General features: G+C 42.7%; 1 protein-coding gene across 1 annotated transcript in view; it reads right to left on the minus strand.

Moving 5' to 3' along the window:
* ADGRG4 (adhesion G protein-coupled receptor G4) overlaps nucleotides 1–11642 on the minus strand; it is a 139162-nt gene that overhangs the window by 95527 nt on the left and 31993 nt on the right. Inside the window, 11 exon segments of the mRNA XM_060086393.1 lie at nucleotides 963–1126; nucleotides 2669–2714; nucleotides 3896–3942; nucleotides 5619–5683; nucleotides 6783–6787; nucleotides 7401–7490; nucleotides 7845–8157; nucleotides 8190–8716; nucleotides 8719–10006; nucleotides 10008–10735; nucleotides 10738–11641. Coding sequence (XP_059942376.1) covers nucleotides 963–1126; nucleotides 2669–2714; nucleotides 3896–3942; nucleotides 5619–5683; nucleotides 6783–6787; nucleotides 7401–7490; nucleotides 7845–8157; nucleotides 8190–8716; nucleotides 8719–10006; nucleotides 10008–10735; nucleotides 10738–11641 — 4177 coding nt within the window.

The following is an 11642-nucleotide window of genomic DNA, read 5'->3' on the forward strand; positions in this document are numbered from 1 at the left end:
TTGATGGGCCAGTTTTTCTGCTTTGGCTTTATTAAAATGGTACATCGGCATTGAAAAAAATGAAGCCACGCAAAGGGATGTAGAGTAAAAAATCAAATCAGTCCCCACCTGTCGATTGCCTTCCTTTTGACTGGCAGTTGTTAATGGTTTGAGGTGCAGTGACAGGAGGCTAAAGGCTGGCTTCTTTTTCTGGTGGCGCCTCCCTTCTTAATGGGCTCTGGGGTGGATTTTGTTTCAGTAAGCGCAGTGTATTCGTCCTCGGCAGTACAGACCAGGGTACTCTGCTCTCTTGTTGATGCTGACGGCAAGGTTTTGCTGCCAAGTGTTGTCACATTAAGGGAGACATGTCCTGAGCTAAGTTTATGTGGTAAGGTCCCAGGGGTTTTTTTATTGCAGGGGGAGGTAGTTGTTTGGTTTTGTTTTGGCCACGCCATGCGGCTTGCAGGATCTTAGTTCCCCAACCAGAGATCGAACCTGGGCCCACGTCAGTGAGAGCATGGAGTCCTAACCACTGGACCACCAGGGAATTCCCAAGGTACCAGTTTTTACTTACCACCCACTAGGTTTATGATCCTGATTCCAGAAATCAGAGTGGCTGGAGAAGCGGGCCAGCCAGCCTTGCCCAACCATCCCAGTCTTCTCCCTAAGAGAGGATGTAAGACACCTTCCTCTCCCTCTCTGGTGTACTTAAGCAAAAGAAACAGTTCTCCCACTCCATTGAGGAACTGGATGCTGCTAATATCCAGAGCGGATCGATGGTCTCTGGTAACCCCTCTGGCACTCGTTTTTTATAAGCTCTTCCAGGTAGAAAGGTTGCCAGGGCAAGATGAGCACTGAGGATGTGGAAAGGAAATTGAAGACAGTTTCTCTCCCCCTCTGAAGGCAGAATCTCTTACTATGTATGCATGTGGAGCTTTATAAAAAAGAGTGAATTTATATGGAAATACTCACCCCCAAATTACCTAGTTTTTTCACTGCAACGTGTTCAGACTTTACTAATAACATCAACTGATCTTGTGTGAAGTTTCCATGAGTGAGGTTGCCATGTATTTTACTTTTGATCCTGCTAATCAATTTGGTGGGCACTAAAGAAGAGTTGGCCTTTATGATGACCTGACAAGCACAGCTAAAAAGCAGAGCAAAAAGAAAGATGTTGGAGTTATGGCCACAGAGTGAAACTTGGCCTGCGTTGGTGAAATTCTGTGCAGATGACTTAATTAGTAGTCCATAAATATCAAGCATTTTACAGCTATTAAGTGGCAAATCTTAAGAAATGATGGAAGACAGCATATTGAAGTCATCTGATAAATTTTCTCGTATCCAAAACAAACAACTCAAAACCCATTTTCAAAAGAACAGTCAGCAACATTTGCATTATGTTGAAATTGACTAGCCATGCGATTTCTAGGAGTTTGTGATAATTAATAGGGAAGATGGAGTACTCTGGATTTATTACTTCAGAGAAAACCTTTTACCCTTCTGGTCTCTAATTTACCCATCATTACCACAATAATAAGGCAAATAGGCACATGCTCAATTAGTCTATAAAGCTGTGCTCTGCAGAAGGCCTATTTCTATAATAGAATAATAATGATGATGATGATAATAACAGTAGCCAACATTTGTAGAGCTCTTGTTCTGCATGTTTTAATTCATGTTATCTTCACAAGAACTTTATGAGGTAGTGCTATTATTATCCCCATTCTACAGATGAAGGAACTGAGCCTTAGCCAAGGTCACAAAGACCTAATATTTCATTTCGGGATGTTCTGTCTACTAAAAGATACGTTATGAAAGAATAGGTCTGTCCTTAACCTCGATCTCTGTAGTGAGGTCCTCAAACATTCTAAATTCCTCTACTCCTCCATTACTGAGCACATTTCAGATTCACAAACTTACCTATGCCTCTTCTCCATTTCCATCTGTAGATACATCTTTTGGAAGAACACATTTCCTATATTTCCTATCAGCTCCTGAAAGTCAGATGTGCCTGCGTTTACCTAAAATTTCTCTCTATGTCCAATCGAAGCCATGCCCCGCCCCCCGACTGATCCATATTTGGTGAAGTCCCTGTTCATGCTACCCATTCCGCTGGTAGACTATCTCTTCTCTCAGCTTTCATCTTCTCAGTCTGAAGAGGACTCTTCTTTTTTAAACCTCTCCCCTTGCTGCAAGAGTAGAGCAGACCCTCTACCCTTAGCACCCTGAACATTTTAATGACCTTTCCATTAGCCTCCTACGGCTATATGTCCTTCTTGGGCTGCATCGAGCAGACCAGTAATAGCCAGTGTTCCGGAAGGAGCCGGACCACGAGTCTGAACAGGACCGAGGCTGCTTTCCATGTTGTTTTTCAATTTCCCTGCTCAGTATTTCCTGGACTTTTTTGATAACAATAAATGCTTTATTGCCCTATCCCCAAATTATGACCACTTTGGACCCCATTTTCTCTTCGCTACAAAGAGGCAGCAGGCAGGCTGTTAAGCTGTGCCGTGACCAACCAAAACAACTTATTTCGTGAAGGCAAGAGCCCAATTACAGCATCTGTAAAATAACCACCAGGTACTCTGATCTCCTTCTGACAACTCTGACCAACAGGCTACACATACAGAATTAAATGGAAGGAAAATCGGAACTAAATGTACCAGCTATGAATAAACTCAGCTCCTACCTGAATGGTACACGGGAAATTGTAGCCATTCCTTGCCCTTCTCTCTGTTTCAAATAACGCAAAAGAAAAGTACGTAGTCACTGAAATCTTTAAACAAACGTCACAATTGACTAGGGGGCTTATCGTTAACAACCACGATCATAATTATACTTTACATTTATGTAACCCATTGCCATCTAAAAATCACCTGCAAAAACATCAATGCGTTTAGTCCTGACACCAACACTGTAGGGTAGGTAATGCAGGGATGGTCACCCCATTTTCTAGTCTCACAGAACTTAAATGATCTGCCCAGTATCCCACAGCTGATGACTCACAGGATTTGGATCCAAACATGGCGATGATAATATTAAACACTACCAAGATTTCACTGTACTCTATGTCCTGTGCTAAGCACTGTATGTAAGTTATCCTGTTCCATCTTTCCAACAGCCCTGTGAGGAATGGTAATATTATTATCTCATTTTACAGATGAGGAAACTGATGCATAGGGAGTTTAATTAAGTTGCCCAAGGTCTCACAGTTAGGAAGTGGAAAAGCAGGGATTCTAACCTAGGCAGCCTGACTCTGGGGACCATATTATCACCAAAAGGTTTTTACACCTATTATTTGACAGGAATTTTAGTTATGTGATGTTATCTATACTGTGTTCAATCTTTAAATTCTGAATCAGGTATTTACAGAAAGTATCTTAAATGATGGCAGATAATTTGGAATGCACTGTAGGCTTGACTGTATTTTGTATAGTCAAATATTTGTCTCAGATTTAAACACCTTAAACCCTGGGCGCATACTAATTCTTTCAGAATCTAACATTGTAAAGCTTTGAGACACTGGAACAGATGAGGGAAGATAGTTTTGTCACACTCTGGATTTATTACGTGAATGCCTGTCTTGCAAACAATTGTGTCACTCTTGGAAAAAACAGGCTTTTTTGCCAGATGTCTACAACCAAGAAATTCCATTTATCATTTACAATCCCCAAATCATTCCATACTACTGTAGCCCCCAAAATGTGCCTCAAAAAACTACCACACAGACAGTTCAGAAAAGCAGAGGATGGTTTTCTTAGTGGCTTCTTGTGCAGATCCCAAAGAAAGTAATGTAATTTGACCCTCAATTATCACAACTGAACTTTGCCTGATAATATACACTTGAATGGAAGAGCTATTTAGCTATATCTAATCAGGTATAGGATGGGTTACAAGTAGATTTGTTTTGAAAAATTACTTACAAACGTTCGGTCCATGGTTATTTCTTCCTCAGTAGTGTCTCTGTACCAAAATCATCAAAAAATTATAGAAAAAATGAAATATAGTGCCAAATACATGAGGGAACAGGTTCAGGAGAAAGACAACTCAGGCAGAACAGTAACATCCCCCAGCTTGGAATTCTCATAATACTAAGGCTCCAAAGAGACACTTTAAAAAAGCTGGGTCATTATTTGCATACCAAAATGGTGGTAAGACTTTGCTTCAGCAACCCCACTTCTAGAAATCTATACCAGCCGGGGTGTATAAAATATATATACTAAAGTGAAGTAACTGGAATGTCCATCACTAAGGTAATTGGATAAATACACCAAGGCGCACCCGTAGAAAAGAATTCTATGCAGTCATCAAAATGAATAAGCTAGATCTGTATGTATTGGCCTGAAAGGATGTACATGAGGTATTCTAAAGCAAGAAAAGAAAGTTGTAGAACAGTATGTAGAGTGGGAGCCCATTCTCTTAGTAAACACATGGCAACAAATCTAGAGAAATATATAAAATAAGCTGTTAACCAGAGTAGGTTGGGAAAGGCAGGTTTCTGAAGATTTTTGCTATCCATGCTATATATTTCTATAAAGCTCTAAGATTTTACAGTGACCACATATTACCTTGGTGATAAATAAAAATCATAGACACATTTCTTTAAAAGAATGTTGTATACTCCAGACATTTCCAGTTTTCTTTTTTTTTTTTTTTTTTTTTGCGGTACGCGGGCCTCTCACTGTTGTGGCCTCTCCCGTTGCGGAGCACAGGCTCCGGACGCGCAGGCTCAGCGGCCATGGCTCACGGGCCTAGCCACTCCGTGGCATGTGGGATCTTCCTGGACCGGGGCACGAACCCATGTCCCCTGCATCGGCAGGCGGACTCTCAACCACTGCGCCACCAGGGAAGCCCTCCAATTTTCTTTTAATAACCTATCATGGATTTACTTCCATTACATTCTATGAACCTTCTTGAACCCATTTATGTTTGAACATGCAAAAGAAACCAAAATCCCAGGGTATGGAAGACAGGCAGTCACATTCAATGTTTTAAAAAATCAGCTCACCATGGTATACCAGAACCGTGCTTATTTTTCAAAGGGATTCTTCTGGATGTTCCTTTGACAGGGGACTAGTATATGTGCAGGGCAGGAGCAGAGAAAATATTTCCCAGATGACCAGTTGCCTTGGTCATGGTCTTCTGGATACTACTCAGTGCCTGCCAATTTCACTGCAATCACCTCTCCAAATCTGTGCCCCAGGCAGGTCTTGAACTAACCAGCATTCCTCACTTTAAACATTTCAAGTTCCCTTGGAATTTCTAATTCCTGAAAGTGCATTATCCAAAAGTAAAAGGCCTTATACATCCTCATGCAATGGCCATCCCTAGCCTTTCATCCCTTTAAGACATGATTTTTTTCCCCTAAGTCACACAATCATAGCATATTAAAGCTAAAAGTGGTATTAGGGGTAACTGAGTCCAATTCTACTGTTTCCTCTATTTACTTTCTTCTGTTTTGTTCTCCCATTGGTTTTACACCCTACAGTAATAATACAAACTTCTTTCTCATTCCAAAGAGAACTTACACTCAGAAGGGAAGATGAAACTCAAAATGCAGCAGTCTCTAAATCTCAGACAAAAACAAAGGAAATCCCCTCGGGATAGAAACAGACCCACAGTAGATGACACTCACAGACCTGCTTTTAATTTGAACAGCCAGATTAGCAAGAACAAATTCACTGTCCTGAAATATAGAAGTCAACTGTAAAAGACAAAACATATCAGTTTGAGGATTCCTGCTGCTCTTTCTTAACCCAGTAAAGTTACCTGAGATGATGTGGTCATTAAGCTGCATTCATTATTTCAGTCGGTTCAACATCTCCATCTCTCCCCTGAGCTTTTCAATTTACATTTCACCTATTGTTATGGGATGAACTGTGTCCCCCCAAAATTCATGTTGAAGCTCTAACCCCCTAATGTGACTGTATTTGGAAATAGGGCCTTTAAGGAGGTAATTAAGGCTAAATGAGGTCATAAGGTTGGAGCCCTAATCTGATAGGACTGGTGTCCTTATAAGAAGAGGAGGAGACACCAGAGATCTCTCTTTCTCTGCGTGCACACACACAGAAAATGCCATGTGGGGGGACACAGTGAGAAGATGGCCATCTACAAGCCAAGGAGACACGCCTCACCAGAAACCAACCCTGCCAGCACCATGATCTTGGACTTCCAAGCTCCAGAACTGTAAGAAAATAAATGTCTGTAAAATAATATATACATAACTGAACCACTTTGCTATATACCCGAAGCTGACCCAGTGTCGTAAGTCAACTACACCTCAATGAAACAGAAAAAGAAAAAATAGTCTGTCATTTAAACCACCTAGTGCATCATATTTTGTTATGGCAGCCCTGGTGGATGAATACACCCACCCATTTTCAAGCACTTATAATCATGTCACATATAGTTGAAAATAAATGCTGATGGGGAGAGAGGGGAAACAGACATCATCGTTTACTGTTGGTGGGAGGTCACTTAGTGATAGCTATTAAAATGTGAAATATTCATGTCCTTTGATCCAGCTATTCCAGTTCTAGGAATTTATCCTACAGAAATACTCAAGTGCCCCCCAAATTTATTGCAAGGGCATCATTGTCAGCATTGTTTCCAAATAGAGAAAAAAATAGAAACAACCTAAATGTCCACCAAAAGATGCCTGGATTAAAAAGAAATACTACAATACAACCATCCAGTGAAATCATGTTAAAGTATATGAGGTAGATCTATATTTACCAGCAAGAATGTGCTCAAAGATACAGGGTTAAGTGAAAAGAAAGCAAGTTGCAGAATAGCGTAATTACTGATTCTAATTACTTTTGTAAAAGAACACACATGTATCACTGTTATTATATGTATAGAAAAAATATGAAAGAATATACTTTAAACTGGTAAGAGGAGTTAATACAGAAAGCGATATTAGGGAGGATATTTACTTTCTGGGTTTCAGATTTTAGTCTCTGAATTTTTTACGTATTACTCTTATTACCAGAAAAATGTAAGGATAACTGAAACATCTCTTATGTAAAAGAGAGGAGAAATGAAAATGCAGAAAACAAAAATATTTTAAGTATAATGGCATACGCTATGTTATCACGGCTCTCCTAGGCTCCCCAAATAGGGAAATTTGGCAAAGACCCAGAATTCATGTCAGTGGATGGAAATGTACAGTTCTAAACCAATTAAAATAATAACATCCCATAAAAGCTTTTAGCATTTGCACTATGAAAGAGAGACCTCATACATCCTCATGGTGTTGATTATAGAGTGGATAAATTTGCAGCAAAAAAAATCAAAACCAATTTGCTGTGAAATGTATTACAGGTAGAAAAACAGTGTAGCCTAGTTTTAATCTACTCAGTCATATATTGTTTTCATGTATTTTTTATGTAGCATAAATATTCAAAAGATTATTTACCAACTTTTTGCAAATTCTTTTACAACCCTGGTAATAGGGATCCTTAGCTCTTCATCAAAGACAGAGAAGCTCATTTCAATATTGTAGAAGGAAACTGTAATTAAAAATAAGGAGATTAGGGCTTCCCTGGTGGCGCAGTGGTTGAGAGTCTGCCTGCCGATGCAGGGGACATGGGTTCGTGCCCCGGTCCGGGAGGATCCCACATGCCTCAGAGCGGCTGGGCCCATGAGCCATGGCCGCTGAGCCTGCGCGTCTGGAACCTGTGCTCCGCAACGGGAGAGGCCACAACAGTGAGAGGCCCGTGTACCGCAAAAATAAATAAATAAAAAAATAAGAAATAGCTGTACCCTTCTTTTTACCTTTCTGCCTTCAGAGAACTGGCTCCCTTGGAGAACAGACATCCCATCATGCATGCATTCTGTTATGCTACATATATTGTGGAACATACCTTTGGACTTAATGGCAATAGGTGAAGTCAAAGTTTCCATAGATAAAAAGGAAGGTGTGGAGTCTGGCCAGGTTGTCTCAAAAGAGGAAGACGGTAGTGAAGACACAGTTGCTGTAGGAGGATGTGTTACTCCAGTGGGTATGAGTGGAAATGGGGCTCCAGTAGCAGTGGATGTAGTGGTGGCTATATTTAGAACGGAGTCCTGTGTGGGCTTAGGAAGAACTAATGTCAGGGATGCTGATGCAGCTGGGATTCTGCTCCATGCAGATGTTGTTGTAGGGCTAGGTAGAAGCATGGCACCAATAGACCAGGTGTGGTCAATTCAACCATTCAACCATTACTAACCATTTGGGATGTAGGAGGAAAAGAAGTCTTTGGAGTAGATAACTCGGCTTCAGTACTTTGAGGTGAAAAAAGAAATGGTGTCAAAGAGGGTGGAGCTGTACTGGATGGAATCCAGGGAGGGTATGAAACAGGTGCATTCACAGACGTGGCACCTTTTGTCATGGCTGTTGAAGTATTTTCTGACAAGGAAGTCATCTTTTCTCTATTTGAAGAACGGTAAGTGGTGGCTTTTACACTTTTTGTGGGTCCAGGAGTGCTCTTAAAGCCAGTCAAAGAGGGGGAAACCTGAATATTCAAGGAAGTGTGGGGATTTTCTGAGGGAGTAGATGAAAGCACACTTTCAGGGTTGGCAATTCTGGAATAAGTATTTGTGAGAACTGTTACTTTACCACTGCTTACAGTAGATAGAGAGCTATTAGTAATCCCAGAGAATATGCCCAGAGTGGTGGCCTCGTACCCTTGTGATGGCTGTCGGGTTGTTGATAGAAATGGTGAAAATATGGTCTTTGGAATGGAAGAAATAGCTTCATGTTCTTAGAACTGAGTAGAGGAGAGGCAGGGGTGCTTACGAGTGCAGTCACTATCCCAGCCATTGTAGTGGTTGGAATAGTTTTCACAGAAGGAACATTTGGCTCTGTTGGGGAAGAAAAGGATGTGGGTGTGATCCTGGAGGACACCTCGGTTATTTCTGAAGTAGTGAAAGCACAGGAAGCCACGGTGCTTTTTGAAGTAGACCCAGCATATGTCACAGGTGTGACATCCAATGTCGATGTTTGCATGGTCATAGAAGGCCTGGGGGTAATTGAAGACAATAAAGTATAGAATGATCCACCTGTTGTGGAAGCATCAGAAGAAACAGCAGAAGGTGGAAGCGCAGAGTCATTAGCTGACATTGAGGACATCTCAGCCACAGGCCCAGAAGTGGCTACAGAAGGACTTTTCAAACAATCTGCGAGTGCTGTTTTAGAAGATTCAGTCATTAGTACCGTGGGAGTGTCAGAAACACTTTTGGAGGTGAAGGCAGTGACACTAACTGGACGTGGGGACCTCTGGTAGATGGGAATGGACGTTGCCATAGCGGTTTTCCCAAGAAGTGCTGTAGGTACATTTGGAGCAGAGAGGGCTGTAGTGATCCTGTCAGGAGACATAGTTGTAAAATTGGCATTAGACAGTCGAGGTGTGGAAAGAGACAGAGTCTCAGGGGAGGTCTGTGTGCTTTCAAAAATAGGAGAGGCAACTGAAGACACCTCAGGTTGAGTGCTAGATGAAAGCAAGCGTGAAGGAGTTGTGTTATTGTTTACAGGATTTGATATCCTGGTTGTCCCAGAAGTTATGGTATCTGCAGATGAAGTATCCTGGCAGTGTGAGAACGGGTGAGTCACAGAGGTAGTGCTTAGCATCTTTTGCTCAGTCCTGGGAGTATATACTGAGAGGGCACTCATGCTCTCTTTTTCAGGAGACAAAAGTGTGGTCATTGTCAGAGCTTGTGAAGGGAGAGCTGTTTTGCCCAGACTGGTAGGCATTTCTGAAAGGTGGACATCTGCTGTTGGTGGAGTGTGCGTGCTCCCAGAAGCGGGAGATGAAGTTGGACTCTCATTAGGTGGAGTCACAAACGGAGTCTCTGAAAGTGACTGTGCTTGGTGACTGGAAATTTCTGTGGCCTCAGCAAATCCTGGGTCTGTCATTTCCGAGGATGAAGTACTGTGGGAGTCTGAAATAAGAGGATTCTTTGATGAGGACATTTCTGTCACCTTCAGAGTTCTAGGGGTCTTTCCCAGGGAGGTGGTCATCTGCTCCTTGTCAGAAGATAAGGTAGAAAGTGTCAGTCACTAATAAGGTGGGGACCAGTGTGTTTACAAGATGTGTGGAAGATTGAGAAACGTGACCATAGAGTGAAGCAATCAGCTTGTTGGCAGAGGTGTGTGAGGGCATGGTGTCATCAACAACGGAAGCGTCTGTGGTGCCGGTAGCCAAGCTACCAACATGTCCACTACCACTGAAAGTGTATGGAAAGCTGAGAGCAGGGGTAGAAGTCTCCTGCACTTGAGCTATGGGTTGGGTTGCTAATGGTGTAGACGTAGTTGAGGTTACATGAGTGGAGGACACAACAGGAGCGTTGTCAGGGAGAGCTTTGGAGCTGCCAAGAGTGGGTGTGGAAAGGGTTACTGTGTCAACTGAGGGGGACAGAATGGTGGTCTCAGCCTTAGTTGCCACAGGAGTGGGAGGCCTCAGCGAGGGGACTAGAGTTTCTGTCAGAGAGGGAACCGCCATGGGTGTCATCCTGACAGAGATCCCTGTGGCCTCGGAAGTGGTGTGGATGGAGTCTCTGTGGGAAGGCACGGTACCGCTGGTTGTGGAAGTGCTCTGATCCAATGGCGGCATCGATGCTGTGGTCACTGCAGCTGATGACAGAGTTGAGATATCTGAGGGCAGAGATGTGGAGGAAGCCCTGGCCAGTGTAGAAGGCCCAGGCGTGGTAACCTTAGTCTCTTCAGACAGCATCATAGAGGTGACAGCAGAGACATTAGCTGGCAGTGAGAACACAGGGTAATAGGCACAGGGGTTGCTGAGGAATGCGTGGCCATAGGCTGTGGAAACAAGGCACCAGCAGTCAAGGACATAGCTGTCCTGTCTGTAGGGATAGTGGCAAAACTCGTCCTCGGTATCCTTGTGGTGGAAGCACCCAGGGGTTCAGAAAATGTCTGTGTGCTCCCAGAAGTGGGAGATGGAGCTGGATTCCCCTCAGGTAGAGTCTCTGAAGTCCAATGTGCTGTGCAGATGTGGGTGGAATTAAAGATTTCTGTAGTTCCATTAGGTGAATTCTTAGGTGTGGTTTTCACCGGTTTCGTAGAAAGCCAACTTTCTCTCGCTTCAGTAGTTGCAGTTGTATTATCCAATCGGGTAGTCAGCTTCTCTATACCAGGAAGGGGGGAAACAGATTCATCTGTTGCTTCCAGTGTCGTTGCAAATGGAGAAACCTCGGTTGTCACTGCTACAGTCGATTTTCCCTTAAGAAAATGGGAAGTGGTTTCTTTCCTTGTCACAGCAGTTCTGAATCTTTGTGCCGTTGCAGACTCTGCAACAGGGGCTCTTGTCTCTCCAGATGCAATTGTACCATTTGTCTCTGTTTGCGTGTTCTCAGGAGCACTCTCCTCAGTAGAAAAATTTGGTTCAACATAAGCAAGGGTAGATATTCTATCTACTGGTGGAAAAACTGTCTCCCTTGGTGTTGAAAGAAGTTCATTTCCAGCTACTGTGGACATAGATGTGGGTTTTAGTAGTAAGCTGGTAAGTTTACACTCAGGCAATTTGGTTACAGATGTGGCTCCAGAAACTGTGGAGAAATTAGCAAGCCACGGAGATGTCAATTTGGATAGAACTGCTGTATATCTGTCGGTAGTAACATCAGCAGTGGTAGTGGCCTCACTCTGTGGATGCTTCTGGTTGGATGAT

The sequence above is a fragment of the Mesoplodon densirostris genome, chromosome X, assembly GCF_025265405.1.
Source record: "Mesoplodon densirostris isolate mMesDen1 chromosome X, mMesDen1 primary haplotype, whole genome shotgun sequence".
NCBI lineage: Eukaryota > Metazoa > Chordata > Mammalia > Artiodactyla > Ziphiidae > Mesoplodon > Mesoplodon densirostris.